Genomic DNA, 19,714 nt, shown 5'->3' with positions numbered 1-19,714 from the left:
ATAGGCACCAACCCACCTACCCATCCTTTCCTTTTTCCGACGCAGCCTGGCATCTAGCTCAAAGCTTCCCCGTTCCCCTGCTGCGTCCGAGCTCGATCCCCCCTCCCACGGACCCCTCCGATTCATCCTTGCACGATCTCGCTCCGCGTCCATCGCCGCCGGCTTCTGTGTTGTGTCTTTCGTCGCCAAGGCCCGAGAGCGACAACGTCCGTACCGTTTCCCCAAACGAATCCTCCCTCCCTCCCCGACCACGGCTGGCTGGTTGGCGTATCGCGCGACGAAATCTCCGCCGCGCCCTGCACCGGCACGCCCGCCCCGCGTCTCGAGCGTACGCTTGACAGCGGCCAGACAAAAACACGGAGTGCACCGAGTAGAGGGCACGGGGCGAATCGTTCGAGACGAGGTAGAGGGAGCAGGCGAACTTGGCAGCGCGTCCACCTAGAGGACGACGACGCGACGTCCTCGGCCCTCTCCAGCTCGAACCTCGACCAACTCTGACATGACATGGAGGGCTCCTCGACCCCTCTGGCGGACTATTTCTGGATCGCTGGAGTAGAGGCGATATCCTACGACGATGCTGCCCCGCATTCGCTCGCCGTCCCCGTCGAGTCGACCATCACCGAGGATGGAGAGCCCGACGAGTTGCGGACAAACGGCAACGACCAGCACAGGATGGCGAGAGCCCGCCACTCGCGCCAGAGCTCGGCCAATCGTCTATCCAAGGTGTCGCTGGACGGCCGGTCCTCCGTCAACACCCTCGACGAGCTCGAAGGCAACACCAAGAGCAACAGGAGCAGCGCGACGATAAGGCCCGTCAAACCCTCGGGCTCGAGCAGCGTCTCCAACGGTGCCGCCGTCGAGCCGGCATCCGCTCACCTCATGGCCGACTTCGACTTCGACAAGGCCTTGTTCAAGTTTGCCGCCGAGCGGGAGCATTTCCTCGAGGACCTCTCCTTCTCCGCAGGCGCCAAAACCCAGGCGCGTCCCCCCATGGTGAACCCTCGCGCCGGCCGCATCCGTGCCGAAGACAACGCCGCCAGCGGCCGGGTGAGCCCGCTGAGGAGCATCAAGGGCAGCATTCGCCGCAAGATGAGCTTCAGGGACATGAGCAGCCTGCGCAAGCAGCCCTCCTCCGCGAGGCCCGGCGCTTCCGCCAGAGCAGGTACGTCTTCTCCATCCCCTCACGAGCGCCGCCGACGGACCGGCGTGGCTGACGACGAGTCCGATCCGCCGCAGCTTCCGTTCGCACCGCCAAACGCCTGAGCAACTACAACTCGGTCATGCCGCCGCCCGAGCCCTTGAACCTTGACCCCGACATGCACCCCCTCAAACGTCGGTTCGAGCCGGTGCTTCTCGATCGGTACCCGCCGAGGTCGGCGACCGAGGAGATCCCCAGGCGCGGCAAATTCCCCGACTACGTTCCCATGTTCGCCTTCCCCAACGACATTCAAATCGTCTCCTCCGACGAGCGACCGAGGTCGACCTGGCACGGCTTCACCATGACGTCCGAGGATAACGCCAAGCTGTACGGCATTACCATCATCATATGGACCGCCTTGACCGCCGACGTGGCCGACGTCGTCGAGATCAAGTGCGAGCAGTGGCGCCAGAGCCACATGTCCAACGAGGAGCGGGAGCTGGCCGCCAGCCTGGGCGTGCGCCTGGCCAAGGAGCGATCGCACCTCTCGCACCTCCTGTCGAAGCTGCCGACCATCCCTTCGGGCGCCCCCGCGAGGGACAGGCTCGAGGACGAGATCAGCAGCGTCGAGGAGAAGATCTCCCTCATGACCGACATGCTGCGCCCGCTCAGGCACGGTGCCGCCTCCAAGATCGACGGCCTCACCGCCGGCGAGAGCGGCCTCTGGATACCGCGCGCCTACGGCGTCCTCGGCCGCGATGCCGCCAACATGGCCTTCTGGAAGGAGTGGCTCAAGTCGATTCTCGTCCCCATGATGGACGGCACCGTCCTGCGCATCCCCCCGAGCTCTCCCGTCGTCGGCCGCTGGCAGCCGCTGGAGCGCTACGTCGTCAACCTCTGCACCGAGGCCTTCAGCCCCCTCGGCTCCAAGACCCAGGTCGAGCTCGGCGTGAGGGACCTGCGGCTGTACTCGCGCAAGGAGGCCGCCAACGAGCTCCCCGGATCCAGGACCATCGACCTCTACGCGCTCTTCAGGTGCCTCTCGCTCGAGAACATCATCGCCCTGTTCGAGTACGCCATGTCGGAATCCAGGATCATCTTCCTCTCCTCTCACACGAGCATGCTGCACCTCGCCTGTCACGGCTTGGCGAGCCTCCTTTACCCCTTCGCCTGGGCAAGCATCTTCATCCCCGTCCTGCCCGCGAGGCTCATCTCGGCCCTCGAAGCCCCTTGTCCTTACATTGTCGGAATCGAGCGCCGGTACGACCGCATAGAGCTGCCCGAGGACGACTACGTGCTCGTCGACCTCGACAAGGATGCCATCGATGCCACCTCGCAGCCTCACCGGCTGCCGAGACAGCATCGACGAAAGCTCATGTCGCTCCTGCAAGTCGCCGCCCCTCACACCCTGCGCTACGGCGTCGCTGTCGGGCCGCCGCCGTACGCGATCGAGTCCTACCCGTACGATTCCTTCTCGTCCGAAAACCGCACCGTCTTCACCCCGTCCGCGCCTCCCTCAACCCTGGGCAAGTGGGTTTCCCAGAACTCATCCAGCTTCGGCGATGCCGACCCGGCCGATCAAATTCACCCTCCAGTCTTCAACGCCTTCACCATCTCCGCCTCCGCCGCGGACGCCGCCGTCAAGTCTGACCGGCCCGGGACCGGGAAGTCCAGCCGGACGAGCCCACAGTCTTCTGTCTCGCCCGTCTCCACCATCTTCCCGCCAATGCCCACGACGCCCCTGTCGAAGAGCGACTCTGGATTTGCTCTGACGGTCACGCTGCGCGAGAAGCGATCCGGACACTTCGAAATCGACAAGGGTGGTCGTCGAAGCTCGTCGTTTGGCCTCGACAAATTCCACCCAGCCCACCGCCCGAGCTTGCCCTTCCTGACAGGCCATCAACCGAATGCTTCCATCTCCGGCATCTCGGTTGATACAATGACGTCACTCGGAGGCGGTTACGCGCCCTCGACGTACGCGCAGTCGACGCTGGCTGCGTCGACCATCATGCCTAGCATGCAGATACAGCCTGTGCGGAACACGGAGACCACGGTCTGGGTCGAAGGCCACTGCTTCGGCCTCAATTCCAGGGACGTGTCTTCGACGTGCACCATTTGCGACGACAAATCCGAGGGAGACGGCATCTATCAGTGCAACTCCTGCAATATCTTCGCCCACGGCAGGTGCCTCGGTCAAGTTTCGCTCGTCTGCCCGGAGGCCTTTCACGAAGACCGTGTTCGAGCCGCTTTCGTGCGATGCATGGCTAGTCTGCTCTACACGTACCGAAAGTATCTCGGTCGGCCATCGAAGCAGCAGAAGAGCAATGGTCAGCTGTACGCCTTTGACATGGATGGCTTTGTCAAGAGCCTGCCGTACGATCAGCAGGAGTACACGGTGATGCTGCGGGACACGCAAGGTATGTCTCCCATACGCTCGTCACCTTCCACACCCGCACTGACAGCTGTTTCGCCAGCGTTTAATGAATTCATACATCAACGCGAGACGAAACCGCCGACCGACTCGGCGATACGCGTCTTTGATGAAATCATCATCGCCAAGCGGGCCCGTGGCCGATCTGGCCTTTCCTCGGGACTGTCTCGTCTCTCGACCATCCGAGCCTCGCACCCACCGTCGGCGAATGCATGGGTCACGTCAACGCCGCCCCGGACCCCAACCAGCAAGCGCCCAAGCTTCCTGACGGAAACATCGGACCATATCTGGCGAACGGCATCTGTGCCCCTGCCCAAGGGCAACTTCCCTGGAGAATACCGCTCCGTCGTCACGCGCATACCATCCAGACTCGACTGCACCCTGATGCGCGAGCCTCGTGCCATTCAAGGAGTTCCGCGCATGGAGCAACGCGGTGCAAGGGGTCTCATCCGCAAGCAAGTTCCCAGCATGCTCGGCACGACACCCCCCTCATGATTCGCCTCCACAAGGTGCCACGATCACCTTCATCACTACCACCACCACTGCCGCCCTACCTACCACCAGCACCAGCATCAGCTGTTAGCAAAGCTTCCGCTATAAGGGCCAGCTACTGGCAATGGAAGCGTGAGTTTGCCTTCCGTAGTGCTGGCCAGAACCCGAATGCTGTATGATACGAGGATGCTTCCACCTTGGTTCAAACCCGCCCGTGTGTGCATCAAGCCCCGTTCTCTTGATTTTCTTCACATCACACCTGCTCACCCCATTGGTCCGGGGATGTGAACGAAACCAATAAAAGCCTTTTCTCGGGTTTCTGGCAAGAAGCCTTGAATGGGGACGGTGAATATTACGGAGAGTTCAGAGCTGCCTGTCACCTCGGAGCGAAGGCGCGGACGGGGCAACACGGAGACATGCACACGCATACATGTATATAGTCGCGTGGAGCAGGCGGCCGGTCCCCTTGTATTAATTCTTCTCGTCTCTAGCCCGCCGGAAGCTTGGGTGGAGTCTTGTAGACAAGCACAAATGTGAACAATGGAATATTACGCCATTTGCCGGGCGGTCCGCAGAGACGTGTATCTGATAAGAAATTGCGGATAATTACTTCCGACTGCATGGTGACATGCATGTGCCGTACGTACATACGTTGGTGGTTGCTGCGGCAGGCCACTGTGCAGAGCCCCTGCAAACCTAACACAAGATTGGTACAAGTCAAATTGGTATCTTGTCGGCTGTTGCTACTGCAGCTAACGAGTATGTGCGAAGTACTACCTAAAACTCCGTTCCTCGCCTTTGCCTGATACGATGCCAGGAGATCCCGGAACGGCGGATCCCGCCAATCAATAGTATGATATGCCAACACCGTCCTTCGCCCTCCCTTACTTGCGATTTCTGCCTCTTCCTCGCCTTGCCGCTTTCTGGGATTGGACCTGGTCAACCCTGATCGCGTTCATATCGAGGCCATCCCATTCTATATCCCTGAGAATCTGGCCCGTCAAGTTCTGGTAGTCCAAGTGACCGCGGGGCAGTTGCTTGACGTGGTGATTCTCAACCCCATGGGCTCCTTGGATCTCCTGCAGGCCGGCGACGCCGAAATGGATGTTGGACATCCGGTAAAGGAAGCCGAGAATGAAGTCCTGCTCCGAGTACACGTTAACGAGCCGGCCAGTCACGACACTTTTGAGCGTGAGCCACACGCGGCTCTCCGACGGCGCAGGCGTGCCGATCATGACGACGGAATCAATCAAGCCAAACTGACGGCGCTCCGCCAGCACCATGAGGCATGTGTAGATGGACCTGGCGGCAAGACCGTATCCGATGAGAGAGACTGAGCGCTCGCCTTGGAATTTGTGTCGGACGAGGGAATCGGCCAGAAGCGCGCCTGCTTTTTCGGCCCTCACCATCCCCCAGCTCCAAGGATTGTCGATTATTTTGCTGACCTTGAGTAAAGCGACTGGCCATGAGGAATCGACGAGGCTCCGAAAAACTGCAGGCGGTTTAGCCAGTGCCACATAATTGGAGAGGTCTCGACTTCCTTACTTGACCTCGACTTGATATCCCGCTTGGCGCTCTCCCAAGCCGTGCTCTTGATGACCGTCTCGAGGGCACTTCCCAAGTTCATGAGGGCTGCAACGTCCCATTGGACGGCATACGATTCCGTCTGGCTTCCAAGGTATCGCCATGGCTTGGTCACATCCTCGCTGCTGGATAAGCAACCGCCCATGGCGATGACCACCCGCAGCCTACGATTCTCGGCAGGCATTTCCTTGGCGTCGCGGTACTCGGAATGAGTCTCGCCGCCTAGGCGCAGAAAGGCGAAATCCGAAATGTCCCTGAGGAAGGTGTCGAGCATCTTACTAGTAGGTCTCACGGCGTTGATTCCAAATAAGTTGCCTAGCAGATGGCCATGATCTGCCATCGGGCCGAGCAAACCGGTGACGGCAATGCAGGACAGGCTGACGCCATTATCAAACGCTCCGATTCCTGCGGCTTTGAGGGATCCGGAAATCGTGGTGTTCGGGCCAGAGCCGCCGGACCCAACTTTCCATCGCTTGGGACCCTTTTGCTCTTCCATCTTCTGGCCAGCTTCATCGACAGGGCAGAACTCGAGCGCCGCTTTGGCAAGCGCCTTGGATATGCGAAGTTCTTCGATATGATACACGGCCAGAGAGAGATTAAGGGATGACGTCAGGTGAAGGAGAAAGACTCGTGCGTTGGCGTTGAAATCCTGGAGCGACAGGACGAGAAGCATGACGATGTGCAACAAAAGTTTTCGTTTGTCCACGTGGAGAGTCCACAGTGTGTTCGGAATTGGTGAGTACCTGTTGGAGAGCTGACGATCCATCTGGCTGGTGGGAGAACGGGGGGGGCCTGTGTTGCGTTAAACCCAGGCAACACCAGGTGCATGCACACGACGAGGGAGCCAATTAACTTACCCGTGGCCAAGGTCAACATAGCACGATAGTTCCTGGAACCTCCGCGAGCACTACGAGCGCGAAAACTTCCTCGAGCTCCACGGGCACCCCGTCCACGAGGGGGGTTTGAAGCAGCAGCAGAAGGATCTGTGATGCTGAGTTCCCGAGTTCTCTGAATAATAGCGTTTTGCCACTTGCGGAAGAACAGGAGCGCTTCCTTCTTTAGCTCTCGTAACTGGGGCGCCATGGCCTCCTTTTCTTCCTTTATACCGATCTGGTGTGCATCGCTGCATATCATGGAGCCATCTCCCGCAGCATTCGGAAGGCGCGGGGCGCTCGGAATGGCAGCAAGCTCGTTTTCCTTGTCGCCGTCGCGTTTTTGGACGAGAGAAAGGGAGTGCCAGTGGTGATGGCCCTGTTCTCCAAGAACGGGCGTGATGGTGGGGGAATCGAAGATGTTGCTGATGTCGTTGTGCATCTTCTCCGTGATGGCATTCACGAGGGTCGTCAGGTCATTCCTCTCCGCAATGGAGAGAATGCCTGTGAGGTCGACCGGTCGACGGAAGGACTGGTGGCCACTTCCACGGCCTCCTCGTCCCATGTTAACGTGTCAAGACGATTCACGATCCGGTCTGATGTCGAGTGGCGAACTCGAACAAGACCAAAGCTCGGGGCGGGCAGCTGTGCTTCCGGCTTCCTGGCCTGCGGGAACAGCTGGAACCGAAGGAATGATTTTGCTTGTCTTGGAAGCCAACTGAAGATGGGGAAGCCGGTTGCTACGGAATGGGCGTGGCAGACAATGAAGTTGCGGCAGTGTCAAAACAAGCGATGAGGGATGAGAGGTTGCGTCAATGACCTGACCTGCCTGAAGCAGTGGAAACGGACAGACATGGAAAGATGGCGGGTGCAGAACCTTCTCTTGCAAAGATATTTCAACAAGAGGACTTGAGGCAGAAGTCCAAGAGATTGTGTCGCTCCGGCACCTCGTGGGCGATGGCTGCTGTATGAGAAGGAACCGTCTGCAAGCGGGCAGGAGGGTGCAGATAGGCCATGACAGTCGGCTAGGCAGCTGATAGCTGGAAGTCTGGCAGTGGGCTCTGCGGTCGGGAGTGAATGGAAAGCAGAATCGTTGGGGAAATAGTTGGGGGTCCGATTTCGAGTTTCTGCTCTGGTTCGTGGGGGGAGGAGAAACTGAAAGGCCGTGAAAGCGAGGCGAAGACGCAGCAGTCATGGATGGCATGGCAGTGCCTTGAAGTGCCTTTGAGTGCCTTAAAGTGCCTTTGAGTGCCTCGTCTGGTTCTTGATGATGTAGGAGCGGGTGTGCGCTGCTCTTGCCATGTCCATTCAGATACATGTAGTCCGTACACCAAGTTCTCAGCATTTCCTGCCACCACCTATTATCCAGCCAGACATGCGCGCCTGCCTGCCTTTCTGCGCTTGTCTGCCCCTGACGGCCAGCACTCCCGATTAGGGACCTTCATGGGAAGGAGGGACGGAGGCTCATGACTGGTGGACGAACCATTCGCTATCCGCGGCCGGCCTCTTCGTTTGCCATTTTTACTGCGTGATGCCAAAAAGCACCTTCTTTCTCACAACCCCTACGTGCTGCCCGTTTCCCAGCATCTTCCATGCATCAAGTGTTCGGCCTGCAGCTCGAGCCATCGCGATCCTCACCTCCCTGCAACCTGATCCTTCTTGCAATACTCATCTCGACCTACCTCGCCGGCTTGTTGGCTCGTTGGTTGCGCAGTCTTGCTGACCGAGTCGAGCTCTTAATTATGAAATCGCACGTATACACGGCGATGCAGGGCTTTGGTGCCCGTATTCACCGAGGAAAATCGGCTTGTACGACCAGTGATGGGCCCCACAAACTCATGGAGCCAGTGTATCGGTCCGAGGGCCATCTGTTTGCTTCCTATGCGGTTCGCCATGGCCAGACTCGGTTCCGATGTATGAGATGCAATACGTCCGCAGCATGGCGATCATGGGTTCCCTCGGCGACCAGTGACCAGCGACGAGACCCAACCACCCTCTACTGACTTCTGCGGCAACCTGCTGGGCACCTCATTGCGCAGGTCAGCACGGGTGGGCAACATCAAGATTCCGAGGTCTCTCACCACCAGACCTCGGAAACAGGTGATGCTGGCCTCATATCTCGCCATAGCACTGCCTTCTCTCAAAGTCCTATTGACGTCAAACTGGATTCATGCCCACGCGGGCCAGTTTGTAGAGGCATAATGTCCTGTCCATCTTTGCCGAGGGCTGGTTTCGGAACCTCGAAATGCTAGCCTTGTTGGCAAAATCGCCTTCTCTTGTTTCACCCCTGGTTCGAACTGCAACGCGTTCGTTCGTGCGGCTGTCAAAGCCGCCAAGCGCCTTTGGATCTCCGCAGCCTCGGATGAGGCTTTCAAGGCGCTCACGATCATTCGCCGTACAACAGATGGATGGTAAGCCTCGGAATCATTCACCTAAATCATGATATCTGGAATGAGCAGCCATCGCGAAATGCGGAACAGCGTGGCCGCACGTTAGGCAAAGAGGGTGCACCGCATCATCCCACGTCCCATCATTCCCCGAGTCTTCGTCCGTTGTCGCGTTGAACTCTGAGCCAGTGCCTTGCCATTTATCGACTGGTTCGACCGCCTTCCACGGACGCAGCACCTCGTCTTGCCGCTGAAACATGACCGCGATGTCTCTTCCCGCCCCAGTCTTGTCGTCGGCGGCTCCGGCGACCATGTTGGCCACACATATATTCAACAGCTGAAGATTCCACCTGTGAGGCCCTTGCTCTGGCTGCAAGCGTCGCAGCAGCGGCAGCAGCGCATCAGCGACGAGTCGCATCGCAAGTTCGTCAATGTCGGCGGCGAGATCGAAGACTAGGTTGGGTAGCGGACATGAACGCGAGATGCGGCTGAAGTTCATGCTTTGGCTCTCCGGCGCTTTTCTGCTTGGCCACGATCTGATGGACAACCGCAGAGTCTTCGGTCTCGCCACCCATTTCTGAGCACCGGGCACACCGGCACCATCGTCGGGGACAACTAAATCTATCCTCATCCTGCGAATTAGAGAGCACGACAGCTTATGGAGCTCCTCCGTGATCTGCGCCATGGTTTCTAGGCCCTTGTAAGTGTCTTCGATGCTGATTTGTGATGGGATATCGCTGGCCTCCTTGACTTCGGTACCGTCAACTCCGTGAAGGAGGCCCCAAACTCGGGCACCGATGCCTCGTTCCGCACCTGGCCCACCGAGAAGAGTCTCGAGGAAGCTTGGCGACATGGTCGGATGTTGACGCACTTCACCGACCGTCACGCAAGACTCGAACGAATGCGAATCGGCTTCCACGTCTCGACCGAGGATATGGGACTCCAAAAGCATGCAGGTCTTGAACCCAAGACCCGGGACTTTCCTAGTCATGTGACCATCCATGAATGCCACGGCATCCTCTTCATCGAGCGCCAGCAAGGTTGTCTGATTCCGGGGTTTATTACAGGACCCAACAAGCTTGGAGAGAAGCTTGTTCATGGCTATGCCACATGTCGACGTGTAGCCGAAGTCGGTCTCAATTTTCAAGCGCAGGTACTGTGCTAGATGAGACGCTAGCAGTAGTCGCAGGTAGGTATGGTCTTGAAGTTGAGACTGACAAGACATCGTACCAACTACGCAACCGGCCATGGAGGTGAGGTCGCAGGCAAACCCCTGCTCGGGATCCTTCTTGCTCAAGTAAAAGAAAGAGTTCGCCATTGAGTTGCCGTTGAGGCAATACAGGTTGTAGTCGACAATGTCCGTGACGTCTGGTAGGCAATCATCAGCTACGTACAGCACTTGGAAGCACGGGCTTGCCGCGCGAACACAGGAGGTGGACGGATTTTACCCATGAACACTTCGTCGAACCCGAGGCGCTCGACCCTGCCATTCCACGACTGAGATCTGAAGAAGTTGAACAGCACTTTGCTCATGTCCCGAAATGGAGTCAAGTCCTCGCCATCGACGAGAACGAGAGACGGGCAAAGCTTCTGGGCTTCGGATATGAGCATGAGCTTCTGGACCCCTTGTCGGCGAGCATTGTAGTTGCACGTTGCGAGGATGTTCTTTTGCTTGACGCCAACCGCGCGTGACTTGAGCGCAGGGTTCTTGTTTTCGAGCACCTGGGCGTAGAAGCAGTCGTAATCCTGAATAGGATCATCATTCGTGGTAAGCAAACATGCCGGGGCATGGGGCTGAACCGACTGGACTCGCCGTCGTTACTTACAAACTGCAGAATAACGCGGTCGTCCTTGCGCTTCGGTGGCTTTCGCACGGGCTTGTCCATTTTGCGCTGCTATCGCGCACGATTGCGACCATAGACAGGCAACTGGCAATCAACTACAACAACCTGCCGTTGCTTCATTTCATCCTCTACGGGGGAACAACTGCCTTCCCGCAGGCCGCGAACTGACAGCAATAGATTATGGTACGTCCGAGTCTGAAACCATGAACGGATGCCAACCAGAAATAGCTCCGTTCCAAGAATATTGGTATGTCTCGTGGTCGTGGGGGAAGCCGAAATGAACGAGTGAATGAATCAATCAAAGAATCAATCAACGTTGATGGACGTTTTGGTGAATGGACGGTGGTGCCAAATAGAGGCGACTGGGCTCTGCTTGGCAGCAGCTGACAAATGGGCGTCGGCCTTCCAGTCCATTTCCTCCTCACACTAACGCAAAACAAGACAAGAAGACGCACATGCAGTCCGCATCTCGCCGTGAGGGTTCCCAGCTGGATGCTGAACGAGGAACCAGCCTTGCTTCCACGTGTCTGTGATTCCTAGAGGGAACGTTGCTGGATTTCAGGGAGGCGACAGCCCAACTTTGACGTCGACTGCTGATGTCGACTGTTTGCTGGCGTCACACCCGAATGCAAGATCACTTTCGCTCCCAGTCCCGCCTCCCGCCAACAATGGATCCGCCGCCACCCGCTCGTTTTCACTGTCTGGCCTGTCGCTCTCTATTTCAAGTCATGGCATCTGTTGAACCGGCCGTGATATTGTTGGATCCCGAGTGCACTGAGCAGCGACATCCCTGATGTTTCCGTATTGCCAACCTCCCTCGTTAGCAACCATGGTTGACAGGATACGGCTTCTGTGTACAGTGGTGTGCATGTGCATGTTCAGGATGCAATAAAACAAAAGCGGACAGCTTTTAAGAACTACTGGAAGCACACGATGGCACATCAGACGCAAAGCGCGAAGCAGCCCCCAGGGGAACCAGCACGCAATCGTCTGGCACGCTCTCGACTGTCGGCTCGACTGTCGGCTCGACTTTCCGTCCGATGATGCTTCTGGCCTGGCCCGGCCTGGAAAGTTATATCGAGCGGCACTTGTATGAAATCAAACGGCGCAGCCGGTTCGTCCACGGCTGGCGAACAACCATCCCAGTCACCGTCGCCTGGAACCAGGGTCCCTGCGCTTACACACTTACTATGCAGAATATGATATGCCACGCTCTGGCACGATAGGAAGCGATGCCAGGGTTATACGCCTCCAAGACCGGTGGAGATTGGCGCAGGCAGACATTACCGTATAGGGTAGATGCTCGCGCGAAGGTGTGCCCGAGGATTCCACGCTTCTTCACTTGTCCTCACACTTCGCGGATGGCCGACTGCATTTCCCTGTTGTGTCGTTTCTGGCTTGTAAACATGTGCAAGTCGAGTCAAGTTCTCGGTACTTCCCTCCGTCCTCGGGTATCTTCAAGATCTCATCCAGAACATCCGCCACTATTACGGCTCCTGCTATCCATTGGGGGCGCTGTGGCATTGCATCCGTCGCCGAGTGTCTCGTCCCTGCTCGTGATCCTACGGAATTCAACACTCTGTACAATGCATACGCCGCTTCGATTGGCGAGACATCGCCCGTGCCGGCAGAGCTCGTCGGCACTATCGACGCATCCCAAGCCTCGGGTAGCACAACGCCAGTAGACTTTCAAGTCTTCACCCCTCGCGTTTCCTTCAACTACTCGGAAACGCCATTGATAGCCCTGTCTAATTCTCCTCTTGAATCGGAGTGTGGCCACCCAAGTACGAAGACGTTCACCCCCTCGCTCTGGTGTGCGGCGGCTGACCTGACAATGGCAGGCGTGTGCAATTTATCACCTTCAGACATAGCTTGTCGGTCCCGCCAGTCACCTACTGACGGGAGAGTTTGTCATCATCACAGGCCGCCTCAATTCCCACAACTAGGGCCGGGAGGTCCCGCATCAGCACTCGGGAAGCCTTCACAGCATTCTACGCAACTCACCTTTCCCACCCGAACCTACCATTCATTCTCCACGCCCGAAGGGCCATCCGCTCCGGTGGCAAGCAAAAGCAGCCAAGAGGGTTGAATACAACAGCCTGCTGACCCAAGAAATTACCACCCAGCTATATGTGAATCCCCTCATCGATCACATCAACGATGACGCTTCACCCAGCTCGTCCTTATTCCCTGTCGAGTTCTTGAGTGTCGAAAATCCCACCATGTCCTTGGCCACCAACGATACGGAGAACGGCGGCCAGTCGTCAAAACCCTTGGAGGTGTATCGCAGGACAGCTGGGCACGATGCTACTGGGCCCGACTGCCCTCTGAAGCGTGTCGCCCCCCCCGCAAGCGCAAGAGTGAGGAAGTGAGTGGAAGAAAATGGTGCTGGACGATTGGCCACGACGGAGAGGCTGAGAATGCCACCGGAAAGAGGCTTATACTGAAGGAAGAAGCGGTTGAGTCCTATTCGTCCCAGACCTGCCGAAAGAGCAGATCTGGAAGCACCAACCAACCTTCAGCTCAGCATAGCGCGAGCAAGCCTCCTGGCGACGATTCCTGACAAAAAGCAATGGCGTCTTCTCCGCATCACACGTCTGCCTGTGCCCAAGGAAATCTATTGTGTGCTTCGAGCCAGATCAATCTTGCTTTCAGGGGCCCAGGAAACGTAAGGTTGCCAGTCCAAATACGGAATACTTCCAGGACTCTCCTGTACTTCCAGCCATGGTTGGTCAAGATCTCAAGGGCCACGACATCATCTCCGCCACTAGGAACAAGGGCATGCCGAGAAAGTCTTGGTAGCATATCAGAATGTGAGGCAGTTAATTACCACATGTATCCATCAACCAAGTCAAGATACAGCGTAGTTACTGTTTGATACAACGGAATGCCCCAGTATATGCTTCTGTTCCATTGTATCCTATTCCTACCAAAGATATCCATTTCAACGCCTCAAAATGGGAACTTGATCGATTCCCCCAAGCACCATCCGTTTCCTTCGCTATGATTGTTCATTGCTACTTCTGTTGCTGCTGCTGCTGGTGGTATAGTTCCTCCGCCGAGCTGATGCACTGCATGTTGGCGCTCAGCTTGTTGATGGTCTCTTGCCACTCGTCGTACTCGTCAGAATCAAACACGATACCCCCACCTGACAAAAAAAAATCAATGTCAGCATGCGATACTGCTCGGCTGCGGGGGTGTTGAATCGTACCAGCTTGGAGATATGCCACACCGTCCTTGGTCATCATTGTTCTCAGCGCGATACACGTGTCCATGGCGCCCTCAGTTAGGTTTCCGTCCTCGTCTTCGCTTCCGTACCCAAAGTACCCCACCGCTCCGGCGTATATGCCACGCTTTTCCTTCTCCAGCTCGGCGATGAGCTCCATTGCCCTCACCTTGGGCGCTCCGGAGACGGTACCGGCGGGGAAGACGGAGCGGAAAGCGTCGAAGCGGGTCTTGTCCGGCCGCAGGACGCCTGAAACCTGCGACACGAGGTGCTGAACGTGGCTAAACTTCTCTACCACCATGAGGCGGTCGACGCGCACGGTAAAGGGATCTCCTACTCGGTTAATGTCATTTCGAGCCAGGTCGACCAACATCACGTGCTCAGCACGGTCCTTGAGCGAGCTGCTCAGCTCGTCGGCCAGCCTTTGGTCTTCCTCCGGCGTCTTGCCACGCTTGACGGTGCCGGCGATGGGGTGCGTGATGACCCTGCCGGCCTCGCTTTTGACAAGCAGCTCGGGCGAGGCGCCAATGATCTGAAAATCTTTGCAGTTGACGTAAAATAGGTACGGGGAAGGGTTGACAGTCCTGAGGTGTCTGTAGATATTAAAAGGGTGTAGGCTGGTAGGACGAGAAAAGCGTTGAGATGGCACTGCCTGGAATATGTCTCCCTTGACAATGTGCTCCTTGAGTCTCGTGACGTGGGCCTCGTAACCTTGACGGCCCACGTTGGAGGTAGCTTCCTGGCCGAGCACGATGGGCATCTGCTCGGGGATGTCCATGTCAGGTGAATTCAGCACATCGACGAGCTCCTCAATCGTTGCCCGCGCCTTTTCGTATGCCTCGTCCAGGCTTTGGGAAGGATCGTTCGGCACGGTTACGTAGCTAATGACTTTGATGACACCAAAGAACCTATCAAAGGCCACAATGGTATCGAACAGCATGAAGAGCGACTCGGGGATCTTCAAAACATCCTTCATGGGCCGCGCCGTCTTGGGCTCGAAGTACCGGACGCAGTCGTAGCCGACATAGCCAATGGCACCGCCGGTCAAGGGCGGGAGCTGGAGACCGGGCACGTGGGCGACGACGTGGCGGGCGAGCTCCTCCTCCAACGCAGGCAAGGGGTCCGTCTCGGGACCATATCCAGGACCGGTGGTGAGGACCTTGCGCGGGCCGGCGCCGACGAAGCTGTATCGGCCGACCTGCTCGGTGGCGGCAGATTCGAAGAGGAAGGAGAAGTCCGAGTTCGAATGAGCCGAGATCTTGAGGTAGGCGGCGGACGGGGTGATGAGGTCGGAGGAGATTTGGCGATATACGGGCACGAGTGTCGGTTTCCTGCCGCTGCCCGAGTGCGGCTTGTCGACAATAGATTTCACCGTGTCGAGTGACGGGACGATGGCTCGCTGCGACGAGGAGCGTCCGGATATTGCGTTAGCGAGAGCAACAACGGATGCCGGCAGAGCGGCCCCGGGGAGAATTCTTGCTTACCGCGCCCGCCATGGCGAAGAGTTGGTGCGAGCAGAGAGAGGGCGAGAATGAGGTTGGATGTTGAGTCAGAGTTGCCTATCTAGGTTGGTGAGGTAATCTCAGGTGGTGTCGGTGGTGATGGAAAAGAGTGGCGATAAGGCAACATAATTCTTATCGCCGCCTAGTGAGCAGCAGGCCCAAGTACCCAGCGTCTGCCGTTCTCGGAGGGGCGGACAACGACGGAGCCACATTAGTTCCTATCAGGTGTGCTCCATACTCGCTAACAATTACTCCTCGTATTGACTGACTGGAGTACGTATGAGGCACCCTAGCTATCATCAGAGAGCGAAGAAATTAATGCCTCGTTTCGTCTTCAATTTTGTCGAGTCAGGTTGGAAAGGGCGCAGTCTCGAAGCGGCGAGCACCCGCACTCAATAGAACTGTCCCAAGTCACATACGGAACATGAGGCACAAATATAAAACGGCGATTCAATTGCTGTCACCATCCTTGACCGTGCCACGACATCATCAAACGAACAGGTGTTTTGCCGTCGGATAGCACTACGGAGATGACATGGTTAAAGTCAAGCGAGGTCAACAAGCTGACAAGCTCTGTTCGCATTGCTGCTTCCTCCAACGACCTGGGTGCAGCTCTCGCGGCTGGCGGCCGACGGAAGGCAGCTTTTCGTCTGCATCGTCACACACATTCGCCTCAGCTCTCCACTCCCAAAGCCTTCACGCCCACAATCTTGCCTTGCTCCCTCGTAATCAGCCAGTATTCCACTCTCGTTTTGTCCCTCACAACTCGGTACACCCGCACGTCGTTGCCCCTGCTCGCCTCGCGCACCGCCTCGATCACCTTGCTGTACTGGCCCGTCGAGTCCCAGTCTAGCGGGTCCATGATCTCGATCTCTGCCTTCTCCGGGTCATGGTGGTGGATTAGAGTGGCGAACTCAACTGCAGACCGCTCGATCAGCTGCGCAACGCCCATGACGCGACCGGATATGTGGGACGGGGAAGAGATGGTCCATCGATCGGCACGTACCTTCGTCCGGCAAATCACCTCCCGTCCATCGGAGGGACACCTCCTGAAACGGCTCATCAGCCTCGCTCACGTACACCTCGTTCTTGCAGACATCCTGGATCGCCTTGGGCACGTCACTGTCCACGGCGTGGAACTGCGCCTTGGCCGTGTTCTGCTGCTGCCGCGACATATGTAGCCCGTCGTCGAGATCCTTGTTGGCCTTGTCCAAGAATGACATGTAGTCTTCGTCGCTAGCCATATCCTTGCTTCCAAACGGCGCGCTCGTGCAGAAGCCTCGTCGTCGTCGAACGTCGTGCAGGTGGCGACTTGCAACAGCGGGGCTGCCAAAGGAGACTTGGACTTGGCTCAGTAGTTTCGGTGCTCGAACGAGATGACCGCTGAGCCGTATGCGACTTTGTCCGGTGTTGAACGCGACAAGTTTGGAGCTAGTGCACCTGTGCATGTAAAGGAGCCGTGGATGAAGGTTGGGAGTTTTCAGCCTGTCAGTAATGAGGGCGGCGAGCAGCTCATCATGCAGCTCCAGCGGGGCGGGGTGACGCAGGCCTCATCTGCCCCACCTTTCCTGGCAGCATCAACTATCTTGTCAGTACTCCGTACTTTCGTAAATTAATTACTGGCACAATTCATCACGCTTATGTACATGTAGTAGGTGTACTTGCACGCAAGTACACCATGCTGTTGGAATACAATGAATGATTACTCTATATTGCTTGTTGGTGCTGACCGTGATCCTGGACCAGCTGCCTACGGCTGGCTACATGCTTGCACGGACAGATTCGATGCTGCCGAGCCGACGAGACCAACCGTACGGCGGAAGATCATTTGTGTGCGTGCGATGAACACAGGGTACGGGATCGAGGCGCACGGCGGAAAGGTTGTTGGGAATATCGTTTCATTTTCATACGTCTCTCCCACTGGATACTTTGTCATCCTATTATGAACTCCGATCCAGCTTAAAGCAAGGCAGAAACCACCCCTCGACACCGATGCAATGGCCGAGAAACAAAAAGACACAAGCTGCCGCTGCTTATGCGGAAGCGAGGTCCTTCTTGAGGGTACCCTGGTACTGCTTCTTCTCCGCGGGCGTCTGGAAAGCGCCGTGGCCGAACTCGGACGAGGTGTCGATCCACTTCAGGCTGATCTTCTCCAGAGCCTTGCGGGAGGTGTGGGTGAACATGGACTTGCGCAGCGTCATGACGCGCTTCTTGACACCGGGAATGGAACCCTTGACCATGACGAAGTCGTTGTTGACCTCACCATATCGGACGAAGCCACCCAGACTGTTGTTCGACGTTAACCATCATCATTCCGAGGGGGGGGACGGGCGGGGGGCGGGAAACGTACGGCGTGATCTTCTTCTTGGTGACGTCGATCTCGGTGGAGGCGTTGTCCTCGGCGTCGCCCTTGCCAATGCGGTACACCTTGTGGTTGACCGAGGTACGGTGGTGATAACCCATCTGACCGGCACGGGCAACAGTCCACTGGACGTGGGACGGATGCCAAGCACCGATACAGGCAACCTTTCGGAGACCCTTGTGCGTCTTGCGGGGAAGCTTCTTGGTGCCCCAACGAGCGGTGACACCGTTGAAGCCGTGACCCTTGGTGACGGCGATGACGTCGATCATCTCATCCTGCTCGAAGACGGAGTCGATAGAGACGGGCTTCTCGAAGAGGCCGTGGCCGAACTCGACCTTGTCGGCGACGGATCCACCGTTGATCTGAATCTCCATAAGGTGGGCCTTCTTCTGCTTGAGAGGCGTCTTGCGGATCTGGGTGTGGGAGAGAACACGGACGACGGTGCAGTACTTCTTGATGCGCTCGAGCTCGCGGGTGATGGAGGAGCCGCTACTCTCCGAGTGCTTCTTGGCGTACTTGGTGAAGGCCTTCTTCTTGCTCTTGTACCAGTTCTTGTAGAAGCGACGCTTGACCTCGTCGCTCAAGTGCTCGGCCCAGACGGTGGTGAGGGATCGGAGACCACGGGGAGTCTCGATGTAGCCAACAAGACCAACAACGATCATCTAAACGATGTTAGCCATAGGCACAGAGCCAAGCGGGCTGCATTGTTCGTACAGGTGGCGTATCGACGATCGTGACGGCCTCGACAACCTCCTTCTTGTTCGCCTTGGCACCGGGTCGGTCGAGGTCACGAACGATGGTCGTCATGCCAGCCTTGTAGCCCATGGCGGCCGTCAGGTGGACGGGCTTCTTGGGGTCATCCTTGGGGAAGCTGCACGGTCGACACATTAGCGTTTGCGCTCGTCAAGAGTCCATCCTGGCCGAGAAGATTCAACGTACGACTTGACCTTGCCGCGGTGGCGGGCAGCACGCTTCCGTGGCAGGAAAGCCAGGGAGCCATGGCGGGGAGCCTCAAACTTCCGGTGCTGTCGATTCTGTTAGCATCGCCGATGGGAGTTTCTCATCTTCGAGACCACATACACTCATTTTGGGCGCCTGGGTGGTTGAGGGGGTTAGTATGAAGGTGGTAACTTCCAGAGGGCCGAGAGAGTTTTCAAACTGTTTGTGCGCGGAAATTTTAAGCGAGGATAGCAACGGACGGTGGGTGGCCCGTGCTAGAGCGCTAATCCCGAATTGACCTCTGCAGAACTTGTGCAGGCAAGGTCACGTGTTTGGGACAATACCCTGCAACCGCCTGTGTATGACTAATGCACCCTGTACTTGCCTTGCACAGTTGTACTCCGTACTTACGTAGAACTACTACTGTACGGTAATTACTTACAGTAATACTCCGTACTTACTGTACAATAAGTACGTGCTGGATATGTGTACTTAAGTACTCCGGTCTCCATACATGTAAGTACTGTAAGTAAGCATATATAACATGTTATTACTCCATAGGTGTGCTTCAACTAATACTCCGTACATGTACAGATAATGCAGCAGTTGGACAGTACTTGTTGCAGATCATACAGTAATGCGGAGAGTTACACTGCACCAAATGTCGGTACTTGCAGTAACGCCAATACTCCGTCCGTACAGTACTTACAGTACAGTACTTACTTACATGTAAGTAAGTAGTAAGTACTTGCACGAGTACTCCGTATTTGCTCATGTATTGGTGGACTGTTCTGTTCGTACTGTACTTACCTATGTAACACCCGTGCTACGGAGTGTCATTCAGTACCTAGTACTCAGGCACGACAATAGGGAGCATGCCCAGCTATCGTCACATGTACTCCGTACTTACAGTACAGTGCCTATACCAGTGAGTACT

The 19,714-nt window shown here is 56.8% G+C and overlaps 6 protein-coding genes across 6 annotated transcripts; 1 reads left to right on the top strand and 5 right to left on the bottom strand.

Annotated features, from left to right (window-relative positions):
- Window positions 1-504: 504 nt before the first annotated feature.
- DCS_07694 (dDENN domain protein) lies at window positions 505-4,064 on the top strand (the record flags this gene model as incomplete). Its single annotated transcript, XM_040804978.1, has 3 exons — window positions 505-1,162; window positions 1,237-3,555; window positions 3,613-4,064. 3 exons carry the CDS (start codon window positions 505-507, stop codon window positions 4,062-4,064), a joined length of 3,429 nt encoding a protein of 1,142 aa, XP_040655082.1.
- Window positions 4,065-4,945: 881 nt separating this feature from the next.
- On the bottom strand, window positions 4,946-7,082 carry DCS_07693 (DUF726 domain-containing protein; the record flags this gene model as incomplete). The annotated part of the gene is made up of 3 exons (XM_040804977.1): window positions 4,946-5,553; window positions 5,607-6,437; window positions 6,503-7,082. 3 exons carry the CDS (start codon window positions 7,080-7,082, stop codon window positions 4,946-4,948), a joined length of 2,019 nt encoding a protein of 672 aa, XP_040655081.1.
- Window positions 7,083-8,941: 1,859 nt separating this feature from the next.
- On the bottom strand, window positions 8,942-10,790 carry DCS_07692 (impB/mucB/samB family protein; the record flags this gene model as incomplete). Its single annotated transcript, XM_040804976.1, has 4 exons — window positions 8,942-10,077; window positions 10,135-10,272; window positions 10,353-10,650; window positions 10,731-10,790. 4 exons carry the CDS (start codon window positions 10,788-10,790, stop codon window positions 8,942-8,944), a joined length of 1,632 nt encoding a protein of 543 aa, XP_040655080.1.
- Window positions 10,791-13,765: 2,975 nt separating this feature from the next.
- Window positions 13,766-15,470, bottom strand: DCS_07691 (anthranilate synthase component 1; the record flags this gene model as incomplete). The annotated part of the gene is made up of 3 exons (XM_040804975.1): window positions 13,766-13,896; window positions 13,960-15,373; window positions 15,459-15,470. 3 exons carry the CDS (start codon window positions 15,468-15,470, stop codon window positions 13,766-13,768), a joined length of 1,557 nt encoding a protein of 518 aa, XP_040655079.1.
- Window positions 15,471-16,149: 679 nt separating this feature from the next.
- DCS_07690 (uncharacterized protein) lies at window positions 16,150-16,924 on the bottom strand (the record flags this gene model as incomplete). The annotated part of the gene is made up of 2 exons (XM_040804974.1): window positions 16,150-16,394; window positions 16,483-16,924. 2 exons carry the CDS (start codon window positions 16,922-16,924, stop codon window positions 16,150-16,152), a joined length of 687 nt encoding a protein of 228 aa, XP_040655078.1.
- Window positions 16,925-17,509: 585 nt separating this feature from the next.
- On the bottom strand, window positions 17,510-18,924 carry DCS_07689 (60S ribosomal protein L3; the record flags this gene model as incomplete). Its single annotated transcript, XM_040804973.1, has 5 exons — window positions 17,510-17,762; window positions 17,827-18,500; window positions 18,553-18,709; window positions 18,778-18,863; window positions 18,919-18,924. 5 exons carry the CDS (start codon window positions 18,922-18,924, stop codon window positions 17,510-17,512), a joined length of 1,176 nt encoding a protein of 391 aa, XP_040655077.1.
- Between the last annotated feature and the right edge of the window lie 790 nt (window positions 18,925-19,714).

The sequence above is a fragment of the Drechmeria coniospora genome, chromosome 03 (assembly GCF_001625195.1).
Source record: "Drechmeria coniospora strain ARSEF 6962 chromosome 03, whole genome shotgun sequence".
In the NCBI taxonomy this organism is placed as follows: Eukaryota; Fungi; Ascomycota; class Sordariomycetes; order Hypocreales; family Ophiocordycipitaceae; genus Drechmeria; species Drechmeria coniospora.
Note: the sequence above shows the minus strand (reverse complement) of the source record. Positions and strands in the feature narration are given on the sequence as shown.